The sequence below is a fragment of the Ptychodera flava genome, chromosome 7 (genome assembly GCF_041260155.1).
Source record: "Ptychodera flava strain L36383 chromosome 7, AS_Pfla_20210202, whole genome shotgun sequence".
Lineage (NCBI taxonomy): Eukaryota > Metazoa > Hemichordata > Enteropneusta > Ptychoderidae > Ptychodera > Ptychodera flava.
Genome location: NC_091934.1, coordinates 21,222,933 through 21,240,604, shown reverse-complemented (window position 1 = coordinate 21,240,604; position 17,672 = coordinate 21,222,933). Strand labels below are relative to the sequence as shown.

Here is a 17,672-nt window from a genome sequence, read left to right as displayed (position 1 = left end):
ACATTACGTTACTTTTTGTACGTGGCACACAAGTTTTGTAGATAACATTGTAGATAAAAAGAACGACTCATTTGAATGTCTGGATAGAACACACAAGGGAATTGCTAAATTAGTAAAGCTACTGCAGTGAACTGCAATAAAACTGCTTACACTAATTAGTTTCAGCTGTAGCCAGCTGGCAGATTGGCGTGTAGTGTGTTATAACTGGGCAGTTTCTGTTTCACCCGTGGCCACTTTAGTGTTGACCAAGGTTACTTGATACAGACAAAAAAATTCTGCTCGTCCAAAGGCAAAACTAGCTCTGTCTGGGGTTGTATATAGAAGTTTACGATTGGCACCCTGTGTTCAAGATTAAGATACAATGTAACATTTTACCGTGCACTGGTCCATGTACAAATCTTGTTTATTTCAACTTCTCCAGACAAACTGTCTGCATGGGACATACAATGTTGTCGACTTTGCAAGCTAGGTACAGCTGAAACTAATTAGTGTGAGCAGTTTTATTGCAGTTCACTGCAGTAGCTTAGAAATTTAGCAATTCCCTTGTGTGCTCTATGCAGACACACAAATGAGTCGGTTCTTTTTATCTACAATGTTATCTACAAAACTTGTGTGACACATACAAAAAAGTAAACGTAATGTATATGAGACTGTCCAACCATCCTGTTTTTGCTGTATGTGACCAGACTGGGAATAGAAAAAAACCACAATATTTGAATGAACCAATCATAATTCTGTATTAATTATAAAAATTGACTAATCAGAATTCTGCATTAACGGGTATTTGATACTGACAGGAAATGATGGTTGTACGCCTGATTCACGTATATATTCAGTAGCTGCGAGAGCTCTGATGTTTTTCCGATACACTGTTCCTTCTTCCTGGCAAGATGGCTGACAAACGTCATGTCAAAGGCAGCTTTGAAAAAAATTACAGGAATGCTAAAACACAGACCCTTGGGTTTTCGAAAGGCTCTGTAGTTAAAATAAAATCGAAACGAGGCTAAACTAAGCCTTGACTTATCGTACGCTTCGAAACTGAAAGAATTAAACTTTTGCTAAAACTCACCTCGAAATAACTTTCAAAATCAAGGACAAACATCAGAAGATACAGTAAAATTATAACACACGCTAGCAAGGGGAAGATAACGATTTATTGCCCACCAGATACCCAAGAGATGGCACTCGTGTCAGTAACATTGATAATGCCCTAGCCGAAGGCGTTATCATCTTTGACAAAGACTCGAGAACAAATGATGACTTCATTTGATATCGTTTGGTTGTATCTGATGTGAGAAATGGCACTTATATACCTGTAGGCCCGTCATCTGCCATCGTGGACTGTTCTAGATCAGTGTTGTTGCTCAATCAGGCCCCGAAGTAAAACACGTAAAAATAAAAGCATACGAATTCTGTATGTTATAAAGTACATAGATTAATGGCGCAACCCCCCCCCCCATAGGCAATGGCTATTGACAAAGGTTGAGACGACCCAAACTAGCCAAATTAGCCAAACCAGCATAAACCACCAAAAACGACCCATATCATCAAGTAAACGACCTAAAACAAACATTCTAGGTATTCAGGGATACAATAAAACTCCACCTTCTGGAGAGACCGTCGACAGAATTGCGGGCAGCCATGTGTTGTTGGTACTATCAATTACCAAGTTGTGGGGCTCATTTCGATGACACAACTGAAAACGAAAATAACTTCAGCATCGTAACTGGGCTCACCGAAGGAGGGCGCTTTTTCAAACTTTGTGCAGTGCAGTGCTAGTGGGGCATAATTGACGAATTTTCGAAAACATGTGGTCTCCAGACTCTCATTCACCGGCCAATAATGTGCAGGTGAGTGAAAAAAAGGTTAAGTTCTACGATATGTGCATGCATGCATGCATGCACATATATGCAGGTATGTGTATGTACATGTATGGAACCAGGGCCACGGCACATGTTATCTTAATATTTGGTTTGTAGAATTTATTCAAATAAATTAATGTTGGTATCAAAAAAAATGTGAATGAGCTGTAAAAATGTAATAAACTAAAAACTTTGATCTCATTCCTTGGTAAGCCACTAAACACGACAACGGGGAAATTCCCTGTGCTACACTTTACGTTGTAAAAGCAGTAACAATCTTGCACAGCGCCCTCTATTGAAGAAACAAACCGAACCCCTTAACTCGTTGATGGCATGTATAGGAATTTGCAATGATCGAAAATGCCGGCTGGTTTTCGCCGTTTTTGGGGCGGTTTCTCCAGAAATCTGAGACATATTTCATCCCTGTGCTTATTTTAGGTCGTTTACTTGATGATATGGGTCGTTTATGGTGGTTTATGGTGGTTTGGCTAATTTTGGCTAGTTTGGGTCGTCTCAACCTTTGTCAATAGCCCATAGGCAATAGGTATCCACTATATTACGGTATGCAGAGACAAGGGATTTAAACTGTTAAGAATCGTGACGTTTAATTTGTCACTGTTATTGGTAAGTTTGAAATATCTGGATAATAGTTGTAGGTTTTACGTAACACAAATAAACAAACAAACAACAAACAAGACATGTAATGTCCATGGTAGTCATGAATATTTCAAGAGTCCCATGCACTTACATTTCTTGGCCTAGTCTGAGTTCACCATCCCTGCCAGTCTGGAGTGTTTAAGTAATAAACATTAAAGCATAAATGATATTATTTTATTTTTACCTATTGATAATCTACAAGTTACCGTCGCTATATATGAAAAAAATATATGTTAACGCTGGCCGGTATCGTGCCTGCAACGTAACTCTCTGCTGTGTGTGTCAGTATATTCCAGAGACAATCTCACTTACATAGAATAGCTACGATTCAATTCACACCGCAATCTCAGAAATTTCACGTTCATCTGAGGTGGCGCTCATTTTGTCTGTTTATGCTGAGAAACACTGTGTAACTTGTCATTGTGAATAGGTGACGAGCTAGCAACATCAATCTCTCGGCACGTGATTGGTACTTTTCCACAAGAATACCTAAATTGTGGCCTTTAAAATATTTATGTTCAAGGCTACTCTAAAAGTTACGGCGACTTGCATCAAGCTTACATGGAGAAATAATGAAAGATTCAACCTGCATCCATCTTGCCCTTCAAAATATCCCTGTGACTCAAACTCCTTCCCATTCTGCAGCCATTTTGTTTGTGTCGGAGTTGTAGTTCAGGAACATCGAGAAACTGATGACGTTTAACTCGCATAACTAGATGATCTTATACTGGAAAAGTCCCTTTTCTGTAATTAATTTTCACTGAAAACGTCAAAAGATTATACGATATGGGCACTGGTACAGTCTAATACTGCAAACACAATGCCGAATGATGATGTATATTCACCCGGAGGACCAAGTTCATGTTGTTCGACGAGGACACATAGATGTTGTCACCGTCACAGCTGATAATTTGAGAGCGGGGTATCAACGCTGCACCGCATTGGTAGTACAAAGTTCCATCAGCCCTGTAGAAGTGAGAAAGATTACACTGATGTTTTTTGTTTGTTTTCGGGGACGAGAGAGAGAGAGAGAGAGAGAGAGAGAGAGGCGACCTAGAAGAGTGAGAATTGAGGAACAGACAGACAAATACAAACAAACAGACGACATAGAAAAATGTTGAGAGAGGGGAGATCACGCTCCAGAGAAGAGGAATGTGTGAAAGAAAGTTAGTCCATTAACCCTTTCACCCCAGTTCCCTGTATACAGGTCAAACTTTACCATAGAATATAATGCATTTGGGACAAACCATGGTGGTAAAAGGGTTAAGGTAAGGGATTGCGAAAAGGGATGAACTAGATAGTAATGGTGACATTGGAACGAGGCAGCGGAAGGCAAAGCGTGAAACATAATTTATACATTAAACGTAAAAGGACTTTTTCTTTCCCATCATCCAACAGGCGTTAGTCCAATTACAGGATGAGGTACGCATAACCCACTCGGGTTATGCGTACCTCATTTATTTTACGTGTTTTACTTCGGGGCCTGCTTTGAGCAACAACACTGATCTAGAACAGTCCACGATGGCATAACCCACTTTCAAACACTCGGGAAAGTCGTTTCTGTGCAAATCTACAGAGATCTTTTATCGGTCACCGCAGTACAGCTAGCAATCTGCCAATCTCGCTATCTGCTAGTCACTTTGCCTTTAGATGGCACATGAGTGACGTCAAAATGGCCAAGCTACGTAATTAACAATAAAGTACTCGTCTTGCTTTTTTGTTACATACGAGATCACTCGGACTCAATATACCGAATGATTGACCGAGACCACGGGAATATATCACAGTCTTATTTTTAGTAAATTAATCTAATACTACAATATGTGGTATGTTTGCAGGTGTAAATTCATTTTGTCTTTTGGGTAGGATATGTGTTAATTCCCAGGTGAGGAATACAAATATGTCCATGGTAACGAATCTTCATATTCTTTTGGATGTTCATATCAAATTAGGTCAAACAATATGATAATATTTTGGCTATTAGGATATTTCTGTATCAGATAATCTTCTTTAAAAGATGCTTGTTAGATTTGTAAGAATTTTGGTATTTGTAACGTTATCTGTTTCCTTGCATGAGATTGAAAACAATTTCATTGAAGTTTTAGAAATTATTTCGCAGAGATTCAAAAAGGAACAAAAGGGAAAAATGAGCTGTGATATTGTATTCATGATTGTTCCCTGTGAACTACGCCGCGCGGTGAGTTCAAAATTAGTTTGTTGGGGATCAAGAAAGTCGCATAGTTATTCTTTGACCCTGTCAGGGTCTAGCTAACTTAGTACAAACTTTACTACTCCATCTACATCTGATCTATGGATCAATACAACGTACAAGACAGAGTCAAGAACAACAACAACAATAAGGAATGAAGAATGGCAGCACACTGTAACACAATTATCACAATACACTGTATTGACAACAATATGAATCACGGCACGATAGTCTTGTCATTTGACATTTGATTCGTTGAATTTTTAATTCTTATAAAAATGACATTAAAACTCTCCAAATACACACATTTAATTTATTTTGCCATAAGGTGGTATGCGCCTCGAACTTGTTCAAACTTTCCTCGATAAAACTTTTGATCATTCTCTTACCACATCAAGAATAAAAATAAGGTGTGACCTTGCAAAAACTTGGCACAAGAGAAAAAAATTATCTAAGGTTTCCCGATATTTGAAATTAAAATGGCCGCCATCCCCGTGTTTATTCCACGGGAGGGGGAGATGAAATTTTCGATTGTCGATAAACTAAGAGTAGAATTACTGAAATTTGAAAGCCTAAATATTTGTCCCCGAGGTGCGTTCTACCTTAAAATCAATTTGAGAGAAGATCGTTCAGCTAAACATAATGCAGTTCAATGTAAGATTTGACATTATTAGATATAATGTTGTAGAGAAAATATTAAAAGATAAAAATCTCACAAGGGGTATCAAGTTTACTATTCACTTAAAAGTAAATCTAAATTTATCAATTATAAAACACATTAATTACGTGGGCACCATTAATGTGCATACATGTCTATATCCTTTTGTGGATGTGGCATTATCGCTGGTGCTTGCTCATATAATATTTAAATAATATTTGGTTCTTATATAGCGCACATATCCACAAGTAGATGTGATCAAGGCGCTTTACAATTATTATTACCCCTGGTCACTGGACCTAATATGATACCTCTCAACTCCCTGGGGAGCAGACAACAGCTCACATGTGCAGCCAATAAGCGCAGCAGAGCTAAACGCACACATAACAACCTCTGTCCTACCAGGTACCCCATCACTCCTGGGTGAGGAGAAGCAATGAGGAATAAAGTGCCTTGCCCAAGGACACAACACCACAGCCATGCCGGGGCTCGAACTCACCATCCTTTGATCGTGAGTCCACTGCTCTAGCCACTGGCCCATGATGCCTCCTCATATAAGAGATATTTCTAATTTGTGTAAAATATCATCTGAATTGCCATGATGTCATCATTGATATTGAGACTGTTAACAAAAACCCGAATTAATGTACTTTTACAGGCCACTTGAGACCTCAGCAGCAACATGCAGGATGTTTTGCACTTTGACAAGAATAATCTTCATTTTGTAGATAAAGTGATGTTCAAAGGTATCTGAAGGACAAAAAGATCGTCTGCGCTAATGCAGAAATTGTCCCTTTTAAAATACGTTTACTTGTGCTTACCGTACACAAATACACCGTGCAAATCTAAGGCAGCACGGTAAATACAGTTGTAGAAACAGACTTTCCTGAATGGGGCTTATGTAAAATCAAGGTTTTAACAGAATCCCTATACACAAAATGAAAATACAATATTAACACAACTAAATTTTATGACGTCAATCACAAATTTTTACTTGGAATTTCTACGTATAAACGGTTTAATGTGCCCGATAATCGATTTATCTGTAGTTGCCGACCGAGATTTCATCCTCCGTTTCGTCTCTATTTTCTGCCATCAAATATAAAAAAACCCTGAAATAATAACAAAAACAAAGAAAAGATGTTTAGATAGTGTTAGACACAGGTTCAAATAACTTTATATTTCCAAACGAATGAATTGAATGTCACATTGCTGTAAAGATATAAAGATGCATTTTTCATATGAGCTGCCACAATGACGTAAAATCTTAGCTTAGGCCAAGAAAATATGAAAGTTTGTTTCTTATCCTAGACATCTTCAAGTTGTAAAAATGATGCGGTAAATCGGTTTTTCCTTCTCAATTTTTTATTCTTCAGCCAACAAGAGTGCGTAAAAAGCAAAACAAAAAAACATGAAAACAACATAGGAATGCACGCAGACATAAATGCACAGCAGTGTTGCTTAGTATTTTTGTTTAGCAACAGTTCTGTGGCTTGACATTCAGTGCAGCAATGCATAGTTTTGACATGATAACTGTGACATATGTGTACAGTTCTGAATGGAATGTTTATGGAGTTGAATGCCTGCCAAAATTAAGCTATGCCATTTGTAATTACGACATGCCTTTCGCAATTACGACATGCCATGATGAGATGCAAAATGCGAATATTTGGACATGCAGACTTGACATTCGTAATTACGACATGCCATGATGAGGTACAAAATGCGAATATTTGGACATGCAGACTTGACATTCGTAAATACGACATGCCATGATGAGGTGCAAAATGCGAATATTTGGACATGCAGACTTGACATTCGTAATTACGACATGCCATGATGAGGTACAAAATGCGAATATTTGGACATGCAGACTTGACATTCATAATTATGAAATGCCATGATGAGGTACAAAATGCGAATATTTGGACATGCAGACTTGACATTCGTAAAACGACATGCCATGATGAGGTACAAAATGCGAATATTTGGACATGCAGACTTGACATTCATAATTATGAAATGCCATGATGAGGTACAAAATGCGAAAATTTGGACATGCGAACTGACATTCGTAATTACGATATGCCATGATGAAGTACAAAATGCGAATATTAGGACATGCAGACTTGACATTCATAATTACGACATGCCATGATGAGGTACAAAATGCGAAAATTTGGACATGCGGACTTGACATTCTCACGTCCCAAGTGCGCTTGGAGTGTGAGAACACCAGTGTGAGATCAATTTGTTCTCACACTCTGTATTGTTGCGCGAACGAACACCTCGTATGTGAAACGTATGTTGATTGGTGGATTTTGCTCAGGGCCCAGTTCTCTGCACGAATTATTTGACGAATAAAACGTCGCGTAATGTACAACTGGCACTATAGCTGACAGACGACTGAACCGCAGAGTGAACAGGTTGTTCTAGATTTGAGTACGGTCAGCGTCGGCAACAAATACACGGAGGATGACCGCTTTTATGTTGTAACGGGAGAATTCAGGCCATTACAAACCTTTCGGCTGTGTACGCCCGTCGACATATTTTCTGGAGAAGAACTGACTTGACAGCGATACAGTTAGCGAAAGACTTCGATGAGCGAGCCATCTGCACACGAGGCTGTAGCAGACGACAGCAATCACGCAATGTCATCAACTGAAGGCCACTAGAGCTGTTTCGCAACATTTTCCTCGGATGACCTGGAGAATTTTGTGGCTGACCAACAAAACAAAATTGCCATATCGGTAATATACATGTTAACGTGTTTGATATGCACATCAATGAAAGGAACTTCATTTTTCTGTGCGGAATGATACAAATGAAACAAGAGCAATCGGGTGCTGTTTTTTAATAGTATAAAAGTACCACAATAAAGTGCATTTTTCTAAAGATATTGGAGGGACGTGAGAAAAATAATCCCACACCCCAATGGGTTGGGATGGAATGTCTCACACTCGTTGGGGAATTCTGTCTCACACTCGCCTTCGGCTCGTGTGAGACAGAATTCCCCAACTCGTGTGAGACATTCCATCCCAACCCGTTGGGGTGTGGGATTCTATTAATCTTACATGAAGAATGCGAGAATTTGCTATGGGGACATTCAATGCCGAGTTACATTTGATCATGCGCAATGAAGACCCACGATACAATATGCAGACATGCCATTATGCGATGCAAAATGCAGACATGCCATTCTGCGGTGCAAAATGCGGACATGCCATTATGCGATTAAGAATGCTGACATGAGGAGTAGAAACTTTGAATTAGGCTACCTTTTCCAGCAAGCTAGGGGTCACCTTATATCCACAATGCATCTGTCTATTTGCAAACATGGCGTCGAGTTATGAACTCCGAGCCCTAGAGCTGCTACAAGTGAGGTCGATGAGCGACAACGCAGTGCGTTGCAAGTACCTACTGCCATGGAGAAGTTGAATTTACAAAGATACGGACTCGGTTTAAAAAAGGCCCGTTTCACGGATGAGAATGGGGACTACAATCACGTCCAAAAAATTTGGAAACAATTTCCAAAGGATCGTACTCTATAAATCCATAACTTATTCGAGGCCGACCATGTTTGCGAATACACCGGTGCATTGTGGATATAAGGTGACCCCTAGTTTGCTGGAAAAGGTAGCCTAATTCAAAGCTTCTACTCCTCATGTCAGGTCTGCATGTCCAAATATTCGCATTTTGCATCTCATCATGGCATGTCGTAATTGCGAAAGGCATGTCGTAATTACAAATGTAATAGCTTAATTTTGGCAGGCATTCAACACCATAGAATGTTAGTCTCAGTTATTTTGTTTACAGTACTGTTTTATGTCGGCATTCTGCATCGCACACGCATAATGGCATGTCCGCATTTTGCATCGCAGAATGGCATGTCTGCATTTTGCATCGCATAATGGCATGTCCGTATGTTGTATCGCGGATCTTCATTGCGCATGATCAAATGTAACTCGGCACTGAATGTCCCCATAGCAAATTCTCGCATTCTTCATGTAAGAATGTCAAGTCCGCATGTCCAAATTTTCGCATTTTGTACCTCATCATGGCATGCCGTAATTACGAATGTCAAGTCTGCATGTCCAAATATTCGCATTTTGTACCTCATCATGGCATGTCGTAATTACGAATGTCAAGTCTGCATGTCCAAATATTCGCATTTTGTACCTCATCATGGCATGTCGTAATTACGAATGTCAAGTCTGCATGTCCAAATATTTGCATTTTGCATCTCATCATGTCATGTCGTAATTGCGAAAGGCATGTCGTAATTACAAATGTCATAGCTTAATTTTGGCAGGCATTCAACGCCATAGAATGTTAATTAGTCTCAGTTATTTTGTTTACAGTTCTGTTTTATACAGCACGGTGTTATGCACTATCGTCGCGTAATTTTGCGTTTTTTTATTTCCTCATGAGCTGAAAAAAGGTTGACGAAGCGGGTCTGAATTGAAGGATGAGAAACAAACTTTTATTTTCTTGGCCTTAGTTAAAACTCATTCTTATTTGCTTCCTTGTGTAGCCTTCGGGATTTTGAAATACTTTAAAAAGTTGAACTCTGTTTCATATCTTTCTCAAGGAAATTTTAAACCACTGTCTTTCATAACCAAGTGTCCTTCTCAACGGAGCGATCACTGAGCTACAGCTTGACCACATACTGTGACAGACTGAATACGAATAAAACGTTACAATTTCGAACTTTCCCATTTCTGCTTTAAAGGTATACAGTCACATGTAATCTAAATATGCCTATATATGGTCAAAGGGGCATTCCTTGGTATTCAAAACGCCCATGTGAGGGCGCTGTTTTATACAAGCGGCCACCCGCTTAAAATCTGTGATTGGTTAGATTTTCTCTTTCCTTGGTAACTGTGGCAAAATTGGAACAGGTGAACTTATACCTTTAAACTACAGACCTACATCGACGCAAAGAGCAAAAGGATACACAACGGAAAGTCAAACATGACGTCATTACATTGGGGCGTTACCTATTCGTTCACTTCGCAGCCATAGACTTCAGCACGAAGGGAAGCTCTGCCACTGTAGGTCACTACGTAGAACCGTATTGCTCTCATGGTTGTTGGAGAGGCCAGCGTGTTCTTCTTGACGTAGTTGCCTCCCGTGTTGGAGAATGTCTGCGAATAGAAGGAGGAGATAAATCGAGACGAATGGCCACATATCTGCATATCGCGATTCGAAAAAAAAGGCGTACAATTTAACTTCAGGGTCACATAAAATTAACACGACTTTAAATGAATAGCACAGACCTAAAAAAATCACATTTTTACAGTAATTATTACCATAGTCAGTATCTCAGGAAATATAATTGGTTCAAACTTATCTAATACGCGGAAGAGTTCAGCAGACTACCAAACAAGTACACGTTATCTCACTTTATACGCGTGAAAGTCTGAAACTTTTGCTCAAACTCTCCTCAATGAAACTTTCAACAATTATTTCATAACATCTAGGATGAATATCAGGGTCACCGTGCAAAGTTTGGTACGTGAGAAACAAACGCGAATTCAGCAATATTTTAAATTCCAAATGGTCGCCATCCCTGTATTAACGCTATGGGGAAAAGAACAACAATCCGATTTTTTGACAAATTAAGACTATGAAAATGTTTTATTTTTTAATCCAACAAATTTAAAATGAGCCCCAACAAGTGTTATCAGAAAATAAATTATACAAATTTGAGAGTCCCCGAGGCACATTATACCTTAAGGCATCCAGTTGGCAGTCGGAGAAAAGGCGAGAATGCCGGCATTTACGACAAGCATATGATGTATTCACCAAAACGCGTACTTTGGGAAAAACCTTTGTTTTGGGATCCAACATTGCTTATTACTAGCTGTGCATCGTCACAAAAAGTGCATAAAGCACCGTACTTTTTCTAACACCATCCAAAGGACCTGTTTATCGAAAGTAACACAAAACACGCTTAATTACCCTAGGCATGTTATACTCTGTGTAATATTCGAAGGTGTCACCATTCAAGCTGTGGTAAAGTCTGAAGTTCCGGACTCCATAGGATCCGTATGTACGTCCCTGCGTCGCGACTGCGAACACTGTGTACAGGCCTTCGAATACAATCTGTAGGTAGGCACTGTTTCCCGTTCCACGCCAGTAGCCGCTGTTGTACAGACGTCCATTCTGCGGAACGTAACCGTCCACTGTATTGTAACCGGTGAACTGGGAGTCTCTGACCACAGAACGATTGGAAAGACCAATCTCATTGTCAACACATGCTGAAGATGGAAAACGGAAGGCGTCAGCATATACTAGTTACACACACTGAGTTACGTATCCTGTCCACCTCATCCACTCTTGGATGTCAAATCAGGACGACAGTAATTCACTGTTTTCGTTCTACACAGTGCTGACGCACCACACCTTGTATACTGGTCCAAAATCTCACTACCTCTTCTTCGAAAAATTAATATTAAGTAATTTTAGGGTAGGCAATTGATAATTATCCATGGAAGCAAATCAAATTTTATTGCTACAGATGAGGTTATTGTCTTATTAAGGCAACTTCATGAGTATTCTTTCTTATTTTTATCAATCATATCTGTTGAATAGTTTTTTCTCAATGAGTTCTAAATCAATTATTTATTACAGTTTGTGAACCCGTCAAAGACGCTCTATAGCTCTGTTCAATCTCGTTGCTGTACAGTCAAAAACAAACTGTAGCAGACTACAGATGCAAAAAACGAAACGAAACGATGTCAAAGACATTAGCAGATTTTAGAACAAACGTGTTGTAGCATAGGTTACAAAACTGTGCATTGTCATGATGCGGTTATTTATAAGCTCTTACGTATTGTACTGTAATCTGTTTTTAAGCCAGTTTCCTCTTTTTGTAAACTTTATCAATTTGATTTGTAATAGTCGAACTCCTGTCTCAAATATCTCTTTTGTACAACACATGTCACCAATTTCAATTGAAAAATTTGAGTCGATGCCTCAAAATGTAGGCAAACGTCCTTCTTTGTAAAAACATTTGCAATACCAAAATTTTACATTCCAGTTGTGGCAATTTAATCAACTCACAAACTTCACAGCGTTGTCCTCCATACGGAGATGGACAATCACATGACTTCAAGGAGTGTGGATAGTCATCGATAGTTGAACAATTTCCACCATTCAGACAGTAGTCGTCATCCTCACACCCTACTGTCAAGTCTAAAGGGCACAAACATCAAAATTATCCGATCAGAATTTTAGGCAGAGTAACATGTATTATCATCTGGCTGTATTCATATTTTAATCAGTAGCCGTGAATCTGAAATTAATGCACCTAGGAAAGATATTTAAAGACGGCCAACTTTTTACAATACTTCGTTACTCTTCTGTTGAGCTGAGGTTTAAATGAAGTACCGTTTTTGTTAATTTCCACATAATGTTTACACAGGGAATAGCGGCTATTTTGAAATTTGTGTCTCTAATTAGAAACTTCGTAAAGTGACTCTTGATTCGCGTGGGTCTTAATTAATAACTTAAGAAACTCAAAGGAATGTTAAAATTAAAATGAAATAAAGTAATATGTATATACAACGATTACAAAGAGCAATTTGTTACTCCTAAATATTAATGAAGCCTATTTTTATCTCTGAATGCTCCATTAAGAAACAAAGGTTGAACGAGAACGTACGAAAATTTACAGAAATACCAATGGAAAAGTTCATGGCCCTTTCCATTTGACACCGTATCAGCCATTTCTAAATTGTTTTAAATAACTACTTTAAACTAGACATCTCAAAAACAGCGAAACACAAAGAAGAACCAAACAAAGCGTTAACAATGTAGGCACATGATAATGATCACATGATTATGATCACATGATTGCGATCGCATGATTATGATCACATGCGCTTTGTTTTAAAGATACACACTCTCAGAGTCGACAGGTCTGAATTAACTTTGAGGTAGGGCGTACCTCGAAATTGAAAGACTTAAACTTTTGCTCAAACTTTCCTCAAGGAAATTAACAATCTTTCAGCCATTCTCTTTCATAGTCAAGAATAACAATCAGGGGTCAAAGTGCGAAGTTTGGAACTCAAACGACAAATTAACCAATATTTACAGAAAATTGAAATTCCAAATGGCTGCTATTCCAGTGTGGACTCTATGGGGAAAATTGAATTTTCACAAAAGTAGGGTGGTGAAAACTTCAATTGCTCCTTGAACCTCCACAAGTGATAGGCGGAAAAAATACTGTAAAAGTTTGAGAGTCCAAATATTTGTCCCCGCGGCTCATTTCATCATAAGGGGTAACAACAATAATTAAAAAAATCACTGTTTCATTGTGTTATTGTTGACGATTGAATGCTTAAATTCAGGTGTAAACGACGTATAACTTTATATTTATCTATGACAAGTTGAGCACCAAGGACATCATATGATTTACAGGTTAGAATAAGAAACTGAATTTTACAAAGGGAATGAAAACAGATGCAATGTTCACAAAAGTTGCAGTAAAGAAGCTGCAAACCTATTTCGATTAATAAATTGTCCCTACCTCTGATGTCCAGGCTAAAGGCGGTGTCCGCATACGTTCCGTGCTGGTCCAAAGCTCGGATACCGAAGGAAAACGAAGCGTCGATGGAGGGCGCTATTCCATACAGCCTGCCAGAGTTTGTATCCAAGGTGACCCCGTCGGGCAAACTGCCAGATATATTACTGTAAGTGACACTCCCACCGTCAGGGTCCTGAATAAGAGAGGTTACGTTGTCGATGAAGCTTGATCTGCATGTCACAGGCAGTATTTTAACTTACAGATGGGTTTTCTGTAGAGTTGGCACCTTTTATCTGTTGAGTTTATTCGCACGCACTCGTTACGTGATACTATCACAGTGAGAAGTACTCGCCCCGAAAATGAAAGACTTAAACTTTTGCCTAAACTTTCCTTAAGGAATCTTTTAACCATTCTCTTTCAAAATCAAGAATAAAATCGGGGTCACCGTGAAAACTTTGGTACTAGAGAAACAAGTGAGCCAAGATTTACCGAAATTGAAATTTCAAAATGGCCGCCATCCTTGTGTTAACTCTATGGAGGAAAAAAAATCGAATTTCGAAAAACTAAGCCGGTGGAAAGTTTTCCTACACCAACAGCTTTAAACGTAACCCCCACAATTTGTATATCAGAAAAGAAGTGTAAAAGTTTGAGAGTCCAAATATCTGTCTTCGAGGCGCGTTCTACCTTAATGCACTTAGATGTTCACTTTTGGAAAAAGTGTTGGTGTTCAATGCCCTTTAAGGAGATTTCAAGGTCATAAAGAACAATGGCGTATGAGTTTTGAAATTATAAAAAAATAACAATTATTACCCTTGCGTTGATGTATAATGATATGGTAGATCCAGCCGGATAGGTACCCAGGTTGCCATGGTTACCCTGCTCTGCCCATACTGGTGGCGTGCTTAGGGCGATGTCTTCAATCTCTGCAACCGTTCATTGATGAGGGTGAAGTTCTGTGATGATAAAGGCAACGCGTAAAAACTATCGCTAAAACTTTGACTTTAACGCCGGCTACCTATAACCTTACTGTGACCTCTGACATTACGTGGACATTTACTGAAGAAAAGTGTTTGAACTAAAATAGATTAATCTCTAGACTAGTACATATTGCAGTGGACACTTGCAGTCAGAACAGAGAGAGAGAGAGAGAGAGAGAGAGAGAGAGAGAGAGAGAGAGAGAGAGAGAGAGAGAGAGAAACAGAGTGAAAGAAAAATAACAACTACAGAAAAACCAACATACCTGTAGGATTTCTTGCTGTTTGTAGAGTAATTGGTAGAAATCAAAGTTGCCTAGCTTGAGTTCGCCACTTCTTCCAGGCTGGTGATATGAAGCAAACGAATTTTCAATTTACTGTCTTGTCACACAATGATTGATGTATGAAGAAATGGAAGCAAAACATTTATGTTTCAAAGTTTGGTCAAACTCTGCTGTGTGCAGCGTGTAGTGTTTGATGACGAGAGGGGGAGGGCTAAGATATTGAAGGCGCGTAAATAAGTTGTCGCTTCGAAGCAATTTTCATAATTTTGATTCCGCATAGACATTATGGACTGTAATTTAATTCATGACGTTCTAGATATGAACGTGATCTTGAATGTACCTTTTTCTATTTATCCAAGAGCGCCATATGCATGACGTCATCAGATCGTCATTATTATACCCCATTTTAAAATCGGGACTTTGTACGAGGTCTACTGACAATTACAAAGCACTTGTTTGCATACGCACCCGGAAGACCAGATTCATGTTGTTCGGTGAGGACACATAGATGTTGTCACTGTCACAGCTGATAATTTGTACAGCTGATAATTTTGTAGTGAGTACGACTTGCAAGAAACTTGGATGGAGAAATTAGGCAAGTTTCAACCTGCATCTGAACCTGCAAAATATCCCTGTTACTCAAAGGCATTCCCATTTCGGCGTTAGCAACTTTCTGGATGGAAAGCAAGAGCTATTTTGTTTGTATCGGAAGTGTAGTTCAGGAACAACGAGAGACTGATGACGTTTAAGTCGCATAACTTGATGATCATAGACAGGGGAAATCCCTTTTCTATAATTGACTATGCTGAATATCGATGCAAATTTTCACGGAAAACGTCACCAGATATGGGCATTGGTACAGCCTAATACTGCATACGCAATACCGAAAGATGATGTATATTCACCCGAAAGACCAAGTTCATGTTGTTCGGTGAGGACACATAGATGTTGTCACCGTCACAGCTGATTATTTGAGAGCGGGGTATCAACGCTGCACCGCATTGGTAGTACAAAGTTCCATCAGCCCTGTAGAAGTGAGAAAGATAGTATTGGTGTTTTCAGTTTGTTTTCGGGGATGAAGAGAGAGAGAGAGAGAGAGAGAGAGAGAGAGAGAGAGAGAGAGAGAGAGAGAGAGAGAGAGAGAGAGAGAGAGAGAGAGAGAGAGAGAGAGAGAAACAGAGTGAAAGAAAAATAACAACTACAGAAAAACCAACATACCTGTAGGATTTCTTGCTGTTTGTAGAGTAATTGGTAGAAATCAAAGTTGCCTAGCTTGAGTTCGCCACTTCTTCCAGGCTGGTGATATGAAGCAAACGAATTTCAATTTACTGTCTTGTCACACAATGATTGATGTATGAAGAAGATGGAAGCAAAACATTTATGTTTCAAAGTTTGGTCAAACTCTGCTGTGTGCAGCGTGTAGTGTTTGATGACGAGAGGGGGAGGGGCTAAGATATTGAAGGCGCGTAAATAAGTTGTCGCTTCGAAGCAATTTTCATAATTTGATTCCGCATAGACATTATGGACTGTAATTTAATTCATGACGTTCTAGATATGAACGTGATCTTGAATGTACCTTTTTCTATTTATCCAAGAGCGCCATATGCATGACGTCATCAGATCGTCATTATTATAACCCCATTTTAAAATCGGGACTTTGTACGAGGTCTACTGACAATTACAAAGCACTTGTTTGCATACGCACCCGGAAGACCAAATTCATGTTGTTCGGTGAGGACACATAGATGTTGTCACTGTCACAGCTGATAATTTGTACAGCTGATAATTTTGTAGTGAGTACGACTTGCAAGAAACTTGGATGGAGAAATTAGGCAAGTTTCAACCTGCATCTGAACCTGCAAAATATCCCTGTTACTCATAGTCATCCCCATTTCGATGTTAGCAACTTTCTGGGTGGAAAGCAGCAGCCATTTTTGTTTGTGTCGGAAGCGTTGTTCAGGAACAATTAGAAGTTGATGACGTTTAGCTTGCATAACTTGATGATCATAGACAGGGGAAATCCCTTTTCTATAATTGACTATGCTGAATATGGATGCATATTTTCACGGAAAACGTCACCAGTTTGGAGCGATATGGGCATTGGTACAGCCTAATACTGCATACGCAATACCGAAAGATGATGTATATTCACCCGAAAGACCAAGTTCATGTTGTTCGGTGAGGACACATAGATGTTGTCACCGTCACAGCTGATTATTTGAGAGCGGGGTATCAACGCTGCACCGCATTGGTAGTACAAAGTTCCATCAGCCCTGTAGAAGTGAGAAAGATAGTATTGGTGTTTCAGTTTGTTTTCGGGGATGAGAGAGAGAGAAGAGAGAGAGAGAGAGAGAGAGAGAGAGAGAGAGAGAGAGAGAGAGAGAGAGAGAGAGAGATGAAGACACGGAAAGGGATGCAGATAGGGAGGCTACACAGCGAGAAAGTTGGAACGCCAGGAATGAATGTGGCTTAGAGAGGGTTTGTGGAAGAGGGGT

The 17,672-nt window shown here is 39.3% G+C and overlaps 1 protein-coding gene and 1 long non-coding RNA gene across 2 annotated transcripts; both read right to left on the bottom strand.

Moving 5' to 3' along the window:
• Positions 1–10,291: 10,291 nt before the first annotated feature.
• Positions 10,292–14,788, bottom strand: LOC139136375 (lactadherin-like). Its single transcript, XM_070704100.1, has 5 exons — positions 14,730–14,788; positions 13,923–14,149; positions 12,455–12,586; positions 11,351–11,649; positions 10,292–10,533 (listed from the first exon to the last, which is right to left on the bottom strand). The coding sequence occupies exons 1-5, from the start codon at positions 14,786–14,788 to the stop codon at positions 10,387–10,389; spliced, it is 864 nt and encodes a 287-aa protein (XP_070560201.1). The 3' UTR covers positions 10,292–10,386.
• A 32-nt stretch (positions 14,789–14,820) lies between these two features.
• Positions 14,821–16,106, bottom strand: LOC139136995 (uncharacterized). The gene is made up of 3 exons (XR_011553286.1): positions 16,083–16,106; positions 15,160–15,237; positions 14,821–14,872 (listed from the first exon to the last, which is right to left on the bottom strand). It is a non-coding gene; the product is annotated as an uncharacterized lncRNA (long non-coding RNA).
• Between the last annotated feature and the right edge of the window lie 1,566 nt (positions 16,107–17,672).

Excerpts from the sequence above, each read along its gene's own strand:
- LOC139136375 (XM_070704100.1), bottom strand. The coding sequence starts at position 14,788 with ATGGCAACCTGGGTACCTATCCGGCTGGATCTACCATATCATTATACA. Across the intron at positions 12,587-13,922 it reads CTTTAGCCTGGACATCAGAG|ACTTGACAGTAGGGTGTGAG; the intron begins GTAGGGACAATT and ends TGTGCCCTTTAG. Across the intron at positions 11,650-12,454 it reads AGGACAACGCTGTGAAGTTT|CATGTGTTGACAATGAGATT; the intron begins GTGAGTTGATTA and ends TTCCATCTTCAG.